A 15,021-nucleotide genomic window follows, 5' to 3' on the forward strand; every position below is an offset into this window, starting at 1 on the left:
GTTTTTTTAAATTTTTTTTTTAAATTTTTTTTATTAGTATAGGCTGCGTAACCCAAACTCCATTATATTACCGAATCAGCGTGGTTTATTCATAAATCTCGTAAACAACTTCGGGGGCGTATTGTACGTCATCATCTCAGCTTTAATGACACAGGCTCGGGCGAAACAGTACAATCATACTGGAGCCATAGAAATATTCCGCTATAGCACTGACATGGTTACTTTGATAGAACAGTAGGTCGAGGACGCGAGCGTGTGAATTCTTCTTTTTTATTGGTTCTGCGAGCTGTCAATCTTGTGCAACCTGCAAACAAGCTGAAAAGCAGCGCGCGCGCTAGACAGTCAGCACTTGTGTCGCGTTATAGCACTGTGCTAGTTAAGGTAGGCGGAATCCAGTGAGGAGGCTGTGGGGAAGTAGACTGTGGTGGAGAGCCAAATCAAATTTTAATCCCTAACACGCTAAATGTCGTGTTTACAGACTGTTTCTCTTCGCTTTAATCCTGTCCATCTCACAGGTCGCCTCTATATGAAGAAGCCAGTTTAACAACAGGTGAGCTACAGTGGAGGTTGTAGACTGTATGCCAGTATAATATCTGTAAATAGGCCTATGGCCTTCATGTCAGCAAAGGAAGAGTTTATTTTTTAGTTTATTTATTTTTTTAAGAGTTATTTTTTCAGTTCAGTACCGAAGTTCGCTACTAAACTCTTTTCTTTTCTACTGTAACTGCACTTTTGGACAGAGATATTGAACAGCTGCCACTGGGCGACCTTTGGCGCGCACGCGCGGCTAACAGTCAGCTCCAAAATTATTGGCACCCATTGATTAAATTAAAAAAAGTCTTCATGGTGAATTAGCTTAACATAACGAATATCAGAGATAATAACTCTTATCAAAATATATATAATATTTTTAACAAAAGAAGACGTGTCACAATTATTGGCACCTTTATATTTAGAACAAACTACACAATCCCTCCAGATCCCTCAGATGCTTGAAATAAGGTAACTATGGATCAAAGATACTAAGGTTTTAAAAAGCCTTCTGAACTTATATATGAGTATACAACTCATTTATTAAGATGGTAGTACATTCTGATGGGCATTTTGAGCCTGACAGGATGCACTACCCCTGATTTGACCTCATTTATTAAGATGGTAGTACATTCTGATGGGAGTCTGACAGGATCTGCTACCCATGTTGAAGGTAGTTCATTCTAAGAAAGAAGCTGATTTCGTCAGACTGACGTGACAGCTCGAACTACCGGTAGGTCATTCCGAGGAGGTAGGACAGATTTTCAGCACACCTGGCAATATGGCGATATAGAATATCAATATCGCGATAAATTATGTCACAATACACTTATACACACATCATTTGATCACAAGATCATGAACACTGTGATCAAATATGTTTTAAAAATGGTTACAGACACTTTGAAAGCAGCTGATGTGATGTTAAAATTTTGTACTTGATCTTTAAAATTGAAAAATGTTCATTTTTAAAAGATTTTAAAAAGAAATTATTTTTCTTTTTCAGGGTTAAATATTTGTATTTGTTTTTATAAATAAAATGTAAAAATATTTAATGTTTTAAAAAATGAAAATAATCAATAAATGTCATGAATTTGTTTATTAATAATAAATACATTTTATAATAATTTTTTATATTATTAATAATAAACAAATTGAACGCTGACATTGACTGGCATCCTATCTACAATGTATTCCCATCTCATGGTCAGTGTTTCTGGAATAGGCTGGAATCCACTGTGACTCTGACCAGCATAAAGTGGTTACTGAAATGAGTGAATAGTAAACAAATTTATGAATAATAGTTTTCTAATGCAATAATACTTTACTGCTGGCAGTTTGTGTGCAAACCTACAGTCCCCTCTGGAAGTATTGGAACAGCAAGGCCAATTCCATTGTTTTTGCTATACACTGAAGGCATTTGGGTTTGAGATCAAAAGATAAATATGAGAAAATAGATCAGAATTTCAGTTTCATTTCCTGACATTTACATCTAGATGTGTTCAACAACTTAGAACATGGCATCTTTTTTTTTGAACTCACCCAAGTGATCAAATATATTGGAGCATATGACTGACAGTTGCCCAGGTGTGCCCTGTTAGATTGATTGTTTAAACACTTAATAGCTCTGAATGTCTATGCTTGGTTTGATCCCTGGGTTTCACCTGAAACTGAAGACTGCATTTGTTGTTAAAAAGGATAAACCAGTGTGAAGAGCAGAGAGCTGTCTATGGGAGAAAAGCCAGCATTTTTGAAGCTGAGAAAAGAGGGAAAATTGATCAGAGCCATTACACAAGCATTGGGCGTAGCCAATGCAACAATTTGGAATGTCAGAAGACATCTTCAGATGTTTCGTACAATTGCAATTATTTGTGAAATTAAAATGACAGTAAGCTGGCCAATTTCAATTAATTGTCTCAATACTCTCTCCATTTTTCAAATAGTTGATGACCTGGGACGCAAAAGGTACACAATTTGTCATATACACAAAATTATTTATGGAAACATAAGGGCAGATTTCTTTTGGGATACACCAAAACTTATGCTTAATAAAAAACTTTTTTTAAAGGATGACATCATCACGTACACCATTTTATTGGCAAAAGGCCAGTTGGATGGAAACAGGCGGGAGACAGTAAATTTTTTTTATACACATTTTCACTTTGTCGATAACAGAAAAGCGCAAAGTGTGGATGGAAGCTTGGCTAATGTGAGAGCTCTGAAGAAAAACCCAAAATGTCAGTGACATCATAAACAGCCTCTAAAGGGCATGGGTGAAGGTATCACAATCCAGCATTCGAAAAAGACTTTGAGAGCAGAAAATATAGAGGCCATACCACAAGATGCAAACCACTCATCAGCAGTATGAATCAGAAGGCCAGATTGGAATTCACAAAGAAATACATAAATAAGCCACAAAAGTTCTGGAGCCAAGATTAACCTCTACTAAAGTGATGGAAAAAGTGTGGAGAAAGAAAGGATCTGTTCATGATCCAAAACATATGAGCTCATCGGTTAAGCACGGAGGTAGTGGAGGTAGTGTCATGGCTTGGGCTTGCATTGCTGCTTCTGGAACGGGCTCACTAATCTTTACTGTTGATGTAACTCATGATGGTAGCAACAGAATGAATTCAGAATATGACATTCAAGCTTAAGGTAGTGTAGTACTTGACAAAGAGATAATGACTGAAAAGTTATTTTATTGTAGAACTTAATTTATTATGATCAGACATGAATCAAGACTATGTTTTGTACTACGGTCTGCATTGCTAGTGTGGTCTGTATCAATCTGATCTGAAAATACATAGAGTTCAAATCTAACATATGGGTACATATCTACACAGTAGTATATAGTGTTTGCACTTAAAATGTAGCTAGTGCTGTTCATTGCATCATGCTGTAAAAAACCTTTTTTAAACAGTAAGTTGTATTTTCATTGTATAGGCTACTGGTTCTCAAAGTAGGGTCTAGGGACCCTCAGGAGTCCATGAAATGTAGCCAGGAAGTCCCTGATTTTTTGTAAAAAAAATAAATAAATAAAAATTTGTTACTTATTAAATTATCAAAGCACTTATATTTATGATTCTTATAGTTATTAGTCTGTTTGACTGGTCAGTTGAATTAAATTGGATTAATACTAATCTCAATAACTCAAAAACAGTTATAAATAATGTCAGCTTGACACTGTTGTATTCTGTGAGTGGAAATTCTAGGAATAAAACATGATGGAAAGGCCAAAGTGTGGCGAAAGAAAGGATCTGCCCATGATCCAAAACATAGGAGCTCATCAGTTAAGCACTGTGGAGGCAGTGGCATGGCTTGGGCTTACATGGATGCTTCTGGAATGGGCTCACTAGTGTGTATTGATGATGTAACTCATGATGGTAGCAACAGAATGAATTCAGAAGTCTGCCAATTTACAGAGAAAGGCATCCAAACTAATTAGGAGGAACTTCGTCATGCAGCAAGGTAATGACCCAAAATAAACTGCCAACAAAACAAAGGACTTAATCAGTGGGGAAAAAAATGGAAGGTTTTAGACTGGCCAAGTCAATCACCAAACCTAAACCAACTGAGCATGCATTTCACCTCCTGAAGTGGAGACTGAAGGGAGAAACCCCCCAAAACAAACAGCAACTGAAAGAAGCCTCAGTACAAGCCTGGAAAAGCATCACAAAAGAAGACTGACAAATATTAAGTTGTTTACTTTAATTTACTTTAAGACTATCTGTTCCAATCCTTCTAATAGCCAAAAAATGTGTGGTCTGCCACCAAAGAGGATGAAGTTCTGATCTATCGTCTCATAGATCAGTGGGGATAAGTTATTTTATGCATAACTAATACACCAAACCCAACTGAAGTGTGTGTAGACAAATGTTATGTTTTTGTCTTAGTAAGATGATGGCCACCACAAGCCACCAGTGCACCACAACTGCCTTTCTTTCTACAAGCCTCTGGAACTGAGCTAAAGGGATGCACTGAGCTAAAGGGATATACTTCTTTCAAAAGATATTCCCTCACTTGGTGTTTTGATGATGGTGGTGGAGAGCGCTCTCTAACACATTACTCCAAACTCTTACATAGGTTTTTAAGTGGGTTGAGATGTGTTTTTTCTCCTTTTTTTTTTTTATTTTTTTTATTTCTATTTCAAACTCTTGAGTTCTTGTGCCCTGTGGATGGGGGCAGAGTAATCCTGGAAGAGACTCCCATTTGGATAGAAATGTTGTCTTTTATTTATGTCTTGTATTTGATGAAGGGTATTATAATAATAATAATAATATTAATAATAACAATAATAGTAATGTTCATTAGGGTTAGGGTTAGGGTCATTATTATTATTGTTGTTGTTGTTGTTGTTAGTAGTAGTAGTAATACTAGTATTTATAGCACTTTTCATTTTTGGGCCAAAAATCTCAAAATACTTTTCATACTTTACATAAACAGATTATAAAATGTATTTATGATAAAGCAATAATAATAATAACACAGTCTACATTATTAATGAATTGACTGCATGAAAATGACAGAAATTGCCTGAAATGTATGCATATATGTGTGTTTGTCTTGCACTTATCTGGTGTATGTCCAGCCTGGACTCTGGCACAGTCCTTTAGAAACTGGAGTCAGTATGGAGGACTCTATCGAGGTCATGCTCCAGGAACGGAACTCTAAATTACTCTATCGTTATCGGGACAACCGAGTCCTTACCTTTGCGGCAGGAGCCATCTTCTCTGGACTCTATGGCCTCTGGGCCATGTTCTGCCTGCCTGGGTTGAAAGTGCCATTTCGGCTAAAGGTGCCATTCTTGCCATCCTCCAAAGATCAGACTGAGAATGTGATGAAGTTGCTTGAAGGGAGACGAGGTCGGTTGGCTGATCTGGGCTCGGGAGATGGACGACTGGTGAGTCAGAACAACATTTCAAGGAAATTTTTAATAGTTAAGACTATTCTACACTGGTATAGATGACACCACACAAAAACATTGTTTTAAATATTTGCTAAGATTCACTGCACAGTTTGCTCGACTGTTTACATACACGCTGTCCTGGTTGTAGGTGTTTGCAGCATGCTCTGCAGGATTTCAGTGCACAGGCTTTGAGATCAACTCCATGCTGTTAGCCTACTCTCGAAGCCAAGCATGGTGGAGGGGGATACCACACACTCATGCCACATTTGTTAAGCAGGATTTCTGGAAGGTATTAGTGATTTCTGTAGATTTGATCAAACAGTTGTTGTTTTTTTTTTGTTTGCAGTGCAATAATAACTGTACGTTCTGTTTTGACACAGACTGACCTGTCAAAATACACAAACGTGGTTGCGTTCCTGGCCCCTGGTGTGGTAAGTCCATGCTAAATAGCACTATTGAAGCTGTTTTTAAACATGTCCATATCAGTAGTGTATTGAAGTATAATAATGCATTGCATTGTTTGGGCCACATGGGGGCAGTGCAGACCGTAATATACAATTTCATTATTTCCTCATTATTGTGTTACTGTGTTATTGTGTTCCGACATGGAACAATTGATATGTTAGTTTGTACAATCTACACACAAACAAGTAAAACACAGAAAAAAGCTATTTTGACTGTATGTAGTGGTGTTCTTGTATTGATTAAATTGGCAGTGGACGACCAGATTTTGGAAATGATAGCTGCCATTAGGTACATTTAAAAGTACCAAATCATTAACCTTTGCCATAGTTATAATAGTTTACCACTTATCAGCCAGGATGCGTTGTTGAGGAAGGAAATACCAGAAGGACCAGAGGTATAAATAATCTGTCTAAGCAAAATCATATAGGCTGAACATTAGTGACTTCTAAATCACCTGATCAGATTATTCGTTTCCTACTGAACATTTGGATTATACTTCAAATTCTACAATATGTGCACAAAATACTGTAGTATTTCACAAGGAAAAAGTCTGTTATATGTTAAAGTTGTAATTCATTAGGTATAATAGAAAAGTAAATTGCAAATCATGAAGTAGATTTATTTGGCTTTCATTTTCTACTTCAAAAAGGTGGAAGGAACAAGCTAGAGTGGTTAAATGGAGCAATTTATCTGTTGGATAGTGCCATTATCCACGCTTTCACAGTTCAGAGTAAGCAATTAGCCCCACAGAGCCGTGAGCGTCTGAGCCCACCTGAGTCACAGGCCGCTGCACCACGGTAGTTCCACCTGCTAATGGCCCAGACACATCATCTACTTGATCCAGGCACCGGGCTAGAGATTTGTGTGTTTATACTGTACTAAATGTTGTATAATCAATGTATGCAATCAGTGTACTGTTTGCAGGGATCCATTAACTGGCACTATCCAATCTGATTTTATTTTAATATCTTGTTAGATGGCCGATCTGGAGGAGAAACTCCTGAAGGAGCTTCCTGATGATGCCCGGGTCGTGGTGTGTCGCTTCCCATTTCCACACTGGCCCCACAGCTGCACTAGTGGCTCTGGACTGGACCAAGTCTGGGCTTATAATGTCTCCAGTGTGCGAGAGACAAGAGACACGACTTCCTCTTTGAAAACACATCCCTAAGCCAGCTGACTGATTTAAAGGTTCTTCTGAGATGTGTTTGTTCAGTAATGTTGTGTTCATAACGAAGCTCATAACAAACAGTGTGCCTCTTGTTATGATCATGTGATTTTCTTGGTCATAAACATTTTTTTTATTAGATCACCTTCATCTCCCGCTAGCCATAAAAAGGATTTCATTCTTTAGCATTAAAGGAATAAAATGATAAGATAAGAAGGCAGAGCTTTCATTCTCTTGAGCCAGGGTTTAGACAAAAGCTCAGCTGACATCATCTCAGTGACTTGATATGATTGCAAGAGTCATTAACTGACATAAACACACTCATCCAATGACTCATGATATATAACATGATATATAATGATTGACTCATAAAGAAAACACACTCACAGACATATAATTTTCCCACTGCTTATTTGAGAACAACCGTGCATTTTTTTTTTTAGGTTCCAGTTTGAGCCCAGCAGTGGTTTTGACAGTCCTAGGATTCTAACCTTTGTGGTCACTAACACAAAATCATGTTACAATCACGTGTTATAACTGTGATTCCTCCATCCAATAGTTTACCTATTTACAGTCTGCTGAAGAAGCTTCAGAGGTGTTTATAATAGCTAATTAAGCCTCACTGATTACAACAGCAGATAAAAATAGAGACAGAAAATAAAGCAACACATGGTGGTGTGCTATTTTTAATTCGTTAAAATGTTGCTGTTGTGATTTTAATGACAGTTAAGCTCAAAGCTAAGTGTTTCACTCGCATGAAAAACAATGCCTTGTGAAAGTCTGGAATGAATAATGTGAATCATCTACAGCAAAATGTTTGTCAGTGTAACTGACAGTAGTTAAGTGCTTAAAGAAAAGGGAATTTTATCTTCATTTCTAAAAGATGATGTAAGTAATTACCCTTTAGTGCACAAAGTAGGGTCATGTAAAAATTGCCTTGTGTTTGACATTCAAGCTTAAGGTAGTGCCATACTTGACTAAGAAATGATGACTGAAAAGGAGTTTTTACAATAATAGGGTAGTTCCTTATTGTATTATAGAACATAATTTATTATTATCTGATAAATAAATCAGTACTATGGTCTACATTGCTAGTGTGGTCTGTATCAATCTGATCTGATAATATTACATTGATTTCAAATGTGTCTTATCGTTATCTGCAGTAGAGCAGTATGCAGTGTTTGCAATTGAAAAGTAGTGTTGTACATTGCATCATGCTGTAAAAAAAATTTTTTTTTTTTTTTTTTTTTTTATATACACAGTAATTGTATTTTCATTGTATAGGCCAGTGGTTCTCATAGTAGGATTGAGGCATCCCCAGGGGTCCATGAAGCATAGCCAGGAAGTCCCTGATTTATTTTTTATATTTTGTTTCTTATTAAATTATCCAAGTGCTTATATTTATGATTTGTATCATTATTATCTTGTTTGACTGGTCAGTTGAATTGAATGGGTTTACTCCAGATCTCAGTAACTCAAAAATAAGTATGAATAATGTCAACCTGGCACTATTGTATACTATGAGTTGAAATTCTAAATTCTAGGAATAAAAAGCTCCATGGCTCCAATAAATATCCAGAATATTGGTGTGCCGATTTGATGAGCCTAATATTTTAATAGTTGGATTATGTTCATAAAATAAATCTGTGCTAAGGTGGTCCTGGTACTTACAGTTAAATTATGTTGGGGGCGGGGTGGCTTAGTGGTTTGCACTGTTGCCTTGCAGCTACAGGGTTGTGCCCTGTGTGTGTGGAGTTTGCAAGTTCTCCCCCTGCTTCGGGGGTTTCCTTCGGGTACTCCGGGTTCCTCCCCCAGTCCAAAGACACGAAGTGTAAGCTGATTGGCATTTCCAAATTGTCCATTTAATTGTGCGATTGTGCTCTCTGTGGGGTTGGAACCACATCCAGGGTGTCCCCCTCCTTGGTATAGGCTAGCCATCATTGGTATTGGGTAGTGGTATGGTAGCTCAGTGGTTAAGACATTGGACTACTCACTGGAATGTTGTGAGTTCAAATCCCATCACTGCTAAAGGCCCAGTTGTATAAATGCCCTTTTAAGTTACTCTGGATAAGGGCATCTGCCAAATGTAATAAATGTAAAATATCTTAAGCTGGCATCCCACAACAGTCCAACCATTTCTGCTGTAAGACATAGCACTATCTCTGGGCATCTAAATCATTCAACAGTTCTCCTGTTAGCGTGTGTGTGTGGATTGATACGGTCTTACTTTGTGTTATCCAAGGTTGACACCACAGGATCCCAACTGGTCCTGGAGTACACCCTTTCCTGCATATTTTAGTGTTTTCCATGCTCTAACACACCCAATTCAACTCAGGAAGGGCTGTTAATGAGCTGATTAATTGGATCAGATGGGTTGGGGGGGGGGTGTTGGAGGGGGCTTAATGGGTATGAGTTTAAAAACAAAAAAGCAGTGGAGTCGTAACTGTACCACATGGTGGCGCTAAAGGGCTGTCAACCCACAACGACAAATTGACAGGTCTTCTGAAACTGTCATGGTTGGTTTATACCATATAATATAATTGAAATGTGAGGCAGGCTCTCAATAGCAGGTAGCCGAAATGCTAGAAAGTTAGCCATAAACATCTATACCGGGCTGCTGTGTATATCCTGTACTCTGCTACACTATTTCAGTCCAAGTGTTTATGTTTACATATTAGGTTAGAAAATTTATATATATATATATATATATATATATATATATAAAAGATTTTTAAGTATATTTTTAATCATAAATTCCCCCCCCCAAACAAACAAAAAAAAAAAAACCAGTGAATGCTGTTTGTTTGGGAAAAGTTTGGTTACTATAGCTAGCTCCAAGCGAGTCAAATGAGGGTGTGGTTTTCAACAAATTCCCCTCATAAATGTAACGAATTAAATGTTTTTTACTTGTTTCATATCTTTGGTTAGGTTTAAATTTAAATTTAAATCCTTTTTGTACTAAATGTTATGTCCAATAAGTATGGCTGCTGGTGTGTGGTGTGTGGTGTAATTTTCCATACACGGGGCTGGTTAGTGGACAGCACTGCTCTGTGCGGGTTGAAATGCAGCCGTTGACTGCGCGAGAGGCGTGACGTAGGCGGTGAAAGTAAAGGGGCCGGTCTGTTGGTTTATAAAACGGCAGCGCGCACAGCGTCCTTCTCAGTTGGGAGATTTTTTTTCTATTTTGGTTACTCAGGCAGAGTATGGACATTCTCAGGACTATCGCTCATCAACCTGTAAGCAACAACAAAATGTGCGAGCACACACATAACAAACCGACTGAGACGAGACGTGGGAAGCTGGAGGACAGCGCGCACGCGACGCAGGAAATGTCGCGGATCATCTCTGACTCCACGACAGGGAAATGCTACTGCAGAGGAAAAGTTCTCGGCAAGGTATGCATGCCTTAGAACATAAATACCCGGCAATCAGTGAAACTGGAGAGAGAGAGAGAGAGAGAGAGTACTATTTTGGATATGTGGAACTGCTTCAGTCAAATTGCTTGTGTTTAAAAGCACTATGTTTAAAAAATTAGATTTTATGATCTGGCATCTGTCACAGATTTTGACATTCTGATGGTAGAAGTTCACTTCCAAGCCTGTGTGTTGACTAAGTATGTTTGTGTTCACAGGGTGGCTTTGCCAAATGTTATGAATTTACAGATCTGGGTACAGGCAAAGTGTATGCTGTGAAAATTATTCCACACACGCGGGTCTCCAAACCTCACCAAAGGGAAAAGGTGTGTTTCTTTCTCAGTCAGTCACCGGCTTCCTTGCTGACTCACATCCTCAGAGTGCTCAAAGTTTCTCCTGTTTTACAGATCGACAGAGAAATTGAACTGCACAGAGCCCTTCACCACAAACACATCGTCCAATTTTACTACCACTTCGAGGACAAAGACAATATCTACATCCTTCTCGAGCACTGCAGCAGACGAGTACGTCTCAACACTACAGTCCTACACAGACATTACAATACCAGTGGTACAGCTGATTCTCTCTCTGTAATGAAACTAACTTTATGATCTTCTTTTCAGTCATTGGCACATATTCTGAAAGCCCGCAAGGTGCTCACAGAACCAGAGGTTAGGTACTACCTAAGACAGATCATCTCGGGACTGAAGTACCTCCATGAACAGGAAATCCTCCACAGAGACCTTAAATTAGGTGGGTCATTAAAGCATTTGCCAATGACGGAGTTTCACCAAAGATTTAGCCAAAATAATTTCAAGTACATGCAATGTAACTGCTCTTTCCGAACTCCACAGGTAACTTCTTCATTAATGAGGCGATGGAACTGAAGATAGGGGACTTTGGCCTGGCAGCTAAGCTAGAACCGGTTGAAAACCGGAGAAGAACAATATGTGGAACCCCAAACTACCTGTCTCCTGAGGTCCTTAACAAGCAAGGCCATGGCTGTGAATCAGATGTTTGGGCTCTTGGCTGTGTCATGTAAGTTTTGAGTCCTGTATTTAAACTGAAATGCATCACATGCCATTTTGACTGGAACTGTCTTCTTCAGCTGCACATGTCATGTCTCTACAGGTACACAATGCTGTTGGGCAGGCCGCCATTTGAAACCACCAATCTGAAAGAGACGTACCGGTGCATAAGGGAAGCACGATACACCATGCCTTCTATATTGTCTCCACAGGCCAAGCACCTCATTAGCATCATGCTTGCCAAGAGCCCCGAGGACAGGCCAAGTCTGGATGATATCCTACACCATGACTTCTTCAGCCAGGTGTGTGTCAATGGCTCTTGGAGGAGGGGGAAAAAAAAAAAAAAGAAAAACTTTACTGGGCTTTGGTCATTGCATGATGTTTTGCAGCCTGTGTTTAAGACCTTCTTGTTCTGCCTTCTTCTAGGGTTTCACCCCAGACAGATTGTCTGTCAGCTGCTGTCACACAGCTCCAGACCTCCAGCACACCAGCCCTGCCAAGAGCTTCTTCAAGAAGGCTGCAGCTGCTCTGTTTGGTGGCAAGAAGGATAAAGCCAAGTACTTTGAAACACTAAGTAAGTTACTTTTTAAATAGATCTAGTATTGATGTCATTTATATATATGCTATAGCGTCCCTTGTGTAATGGTTGGTGTTTTTGTGATCTCTAACTTGTTTCATCTACGTTCAGATAAACTGACAAAAGAGGAAGAGGACATCCACAGACTGCGACATGACCTCAGGAAGGCCTCAATCAGCAATCAGCCTTGCAGGCAAGCTCCTGAGGTGAGCCACTATCACAATGCTTCTCATTACTCATACTTCCTGCTAGAACACAAGGAGACTCCAACCCTGTAGTCTGTGAGTGACCCCTTTTCCCTTGTTCCCCTTAGGACAGTAAGCCACCGGTACCATCTACTGGAAAGCCAATCGTCGCTGCCAAGGATGGAGGCAACAAGCAGCAGATCCGTGACTCCATCCGCATGATTGTCCGAGGCACGCTGGGAAGCTGCAGCAGCAGCAGTGAATGTATGTGTTTTGCCTGTGCTTTTGTCATGCCCCCATTTTCTGCATTGTGATTCTCTGGGAGGCTGATTTCTTTGTAAGCCAGATGTGAAGGCTAATGGCTTACCCTGCTTTGCTTTGATGGCAGGCTTGGAAGATAGCACGATGGGTACTGTAGCAGACACTGTTGCCAGAGTACTCCGAGGCTGTCTGGAGAACATGCCAGAAGGTATGCAGTTATATCTTTAACATTTATTTCAGCTGCTCATATGTTTTAACATTGTCCCACATGTAAACTGGTATTCACTCCTGATTTTTGGTGTTTGTTCATTTTTTTTCCTCACAGCTAATGACATTTCAAAAGAGAGCCTGAACTGTAGCTTCCAATGGGTGACTAAATGGGTGGACTATTCCAACAAGTATGGCTTTGGTTACCAGCTGTCTGACCACACAGTCGGTGTCCTTTTCAACAACGGCACTCATATGAGCCTGCTGTCTAATAAGAAGTAAGTAGAAAAAAATGTAAATGCCATAAATCCTGCTCTGGAATGAATGGAAGAGTTTGTCAACCCTGATGCTTTGAAGCTAATGTGATCATGTTGGCTTGCAGGACGGTGCATTACTATGCAGAGCTGGGTCAGTGTACAGTCTTCTCCACCAGTGAGGCCCCAGAGCAGTTTGTCGGCCAGGTCACCATCCTCAAATACTTCGCACATTATATGGAAGAGAATCTTATGGATGTGAGTATCTACACTTGGTGCAAAACCGAATATTCCACATGCGTATCTAATATTTTCTTATTTCATCTCACAATGCCAATGTTCTTCTATCTCTACAGGGTGGTGATTTGCCCAACGTGATTGATATCAGTAAGCCAAGGCTATATCTCCTGCAGTGGCTCAAGTCAGATCGTGCACTCATGATGCTCTTCAATGATGGCACCTTTCAGGTACAGCTTATATACGCTTGGTCTTGATGTGGATAATTCCTCATTCCTCATTGTACCACCTTCTCCTGAGCTATTCCACAAGGTTTTTGGTGACTAACTGTAAATTTTCAACTTGACAGGTGAACTTCTACCACGACCACACCAAGATCATCTTGTGCAGTCAGAATGAGGAGTACCTGCTGACGTACATCAACGAGGAACGCGTGTCCACCACGCTACGCCTCAGCACACTACTCTGCTGTGGATGCTCCTCGGACCTGCGGAGCCGCATGGAGTACGCCCTCAACATGCTGCTCCAGAGGTGCAACTGAACATCATGAATCTGCAGGCTGAAGACCTTGTTCATGGTTTAGCCACTTTTTTTTGATGGACTTCATGGACCTACATTCACTGGAACTTCTGTTCTGTTGGCCATGAGCCAAATGCCCAATTTACATGATTGTGGCAATGGATTTGAGGTACAAGAACTGGTCCTGTCCACAGGAACTGTTGAATTAGGACTTGCAAAAACGATGGAGAGCTGGGCTGGAACCAGAAAAGACCATTAAATGGACTTGAGTTTTAAATAACATATTTGTGTTTGCTATATAAATATGCAGCAATCTTGTTGCACTGAAGCTTAACAGCGATGTTGGCATTTGTTGTGGACATTGAAGTGGCTTCAGTGGGGCAGGGTGATGTTGTGTAGCTCTGTACAGAGCAGACCACTGTAAAACTGTGAATACATTCCACAACAGGACGGGGCTGCATGGTGAAATATCTTTTAACCAATGCCATAGTTTGTGGGTGGCTCCAACCTCCCACCCTATAATCACTGTTTGGGGAAAGGATAAGGATCCAGGCCATGTCTCTAATGTTGACTGGAAAGATATACACTAGCGCGCCATGGATATAACTTATTTGTCAAAACCCGGTATTTATTTATTTAATAAAGACAATTTTAAAATGACATGTGTTGCTTAAGTTTTGGGTTCTTCCATGGAGTTCTAATGGCTGTATAATACACAAGTCCTCAGAGTGACAGGCAACAGATGCATTAAAGTGCATTCAACCACACCAAATGAAAACATGAACAGTTGCTGTTGTGGCAGTGCAGTATCATGGAGATGTTTCACTGCTGCGTCTCCTATCTTTATATCTAAATGGCAGCTGCTGCTGCAGATGATAGCACCTATTATATAAACCTCTATGGTCCAGTGAAAGTGGCAAAACAAACTGATAAATGTCCAAAGGCAAGCAAATATTGCCCAGGCTTTGTGTTAACCCTTTAGGGCTGAAGTATTACAGTATTAAATGAAAAAAGAAAAACATGTACTTTACACATTAACAGTCTTCTCTGAGTAAGAGTTTAAGATTCAGGTCATAAGCATGAAAATAGCTAACGTGTGATCTTCTATTGCTGCAATGGAACCTGGTTCTTTTTCTTCTGACTTATCTATAGCCTGCAGAGAACAATCATGTTTAAGACAAAACTTGCTGAGACATCAATTAAAACATGAAGTGGATGCACAAGCTTTACTTTTATTTGTTCTGTTAGCAGTCCATCAATAATTTACAGGCTT

At 39.5% G+C, this 15,021-nt stretch overlaps 2 protein-coding genes across 3 annotated transcripts; both read left to right on the forward strand.

The window, feature by feature from the left end:
- The first annotated feature begins 44 nt into the window (after positions 1-44).
- Positions 45-8,446, forward strand: LOC113544738 (ATP synthase subunit C lysine N-methyltransferase). Of its 2 annotated transcripts, none has more exons than XM_026943672.3 (5): positions 45-550; positions 5,120-5,431; positions 5,586-5,726; positions 5,818-5,868; positions 6,879-8,445. In XM_026943672.3, exons 2-5 carry the CDS (start codon positions 5,159-5,161, stop codon positions 7,068-7,070), a joined length of 657 nt encoding a protein of 218 aa, XP_026799473.3. In that variant the 5' UTR covers positions 45-550; positions 5,120-5,158; the 3' UTR covers positions 7,071-8,445. The 2 variants fall into 2 exon arrangements, with proteins under 2 accessions (XP_026799473.3, XP_053097547.1); XM_053241572.1 differs by lacking the exon at positions 45-550 and adding an exon at positions 1,617-2,496 and having other exon boundaries at positions 6,879-8,446.
- A 1,733-nt stretch (positions 8,447-10,179) lies between these two features.
- Positions 10,180-14,408, forward strand: plk2a (polo-like kinase 2a (Drosophila)). The gene is made up of 14 exons (XM_026943947.2): positions 10,180-10,462; positions 10,699-10,806; positions 10,888-11,004; positions 11,104-11,233; positions 11,335-11,518; positions 11,612-11,810; positions 11,935-12,082; positions 12,197-12,291; positions 12,399-12,534; positions 12,659-12,739; positions 12,857-13,016; positions 13,121-13,250; positions 13,349-13,459; positions 13,579-14,408. Exons 1-14 carry the CDS (start codon positions 10,271-10,273, stop codon positions 13,768-13,770), a joined length of 1,983 nt encoding a protein of 660 aa, XP_026799748.2. The 5' UTR covers positions 10,180-10,270; the 3' UTR covers positions 13,771-14,408.
- The last annotated feature ends 613 nt before the right edge of the window (positions 14,409-15,021 follow it).

Source organism: Pangasianodon hypophthalmus, chromosome 17 (genome assembly GCF_027358585.1).
Source record: "Pangasianodon hypophthalmus isolate fPanHyp1 chromosome 17, fPanHyp1.pri, whole genome shotgun sequence".
Taxonomy (NCBI): domain Eukaryota; kingdom Metazoa; phylum Chordata; class Actinopteri; order Siluriformes; family Pangasiidae; genus Pangasianodon; species Pangasianodon hypophthalmus.

What these genes read in the sequence shown, in the direction of transcription:
- LOC113544738 (XM_026943672.3), top strand. Translation starts at nt 5,159, where the DNA reads ATGGAGGACTCTATCGAGGTCATGCTCCAGGAACGGAACTCTAAATTA. An exon ending in GCTCGGGAGATGGACGACTG is followed by an intron (nt 5,432 to 5,585) that starts GTGAGTCAGAAC and finishes TCCTGGTTGTAG; the next exon opens with GTGTTTGCAGCATGCTCTGC. An exon ending in TTAAGCAGGATTTCTGGAAG is followed by an intron (nt 5,727 to 5,817) that starts GTATTAGTGATT and finishes GTTTTGACACAG; the next exon opens with ACTGACCTGTCAAAATACAC.
- plk2a (XM_026943947.2), top strand. Translation starts at nt 10,271, where the DNA reads ATGGACATTCTCAGGACTATCGCTCATCAACCTGTAAGCAACAACAAA. An exon ending in CCACAGAGACCTTAAATTAG is followed by an intron (nt 11,234 to 11,334) that starts GTGGGTCATTAA and finishes CGAACTCCACAG; the next exon opens with GTAACTTCTTCATTAATGAG. An exon ending in TCAATGATGGCACCTTTCAG is followed by an intron (nt 13,460 to 13,578) that starts GTACAGCTTATA and finishes TCAACTTGACAG; the next exon opens with GTGAACTTCTACCACGACCA.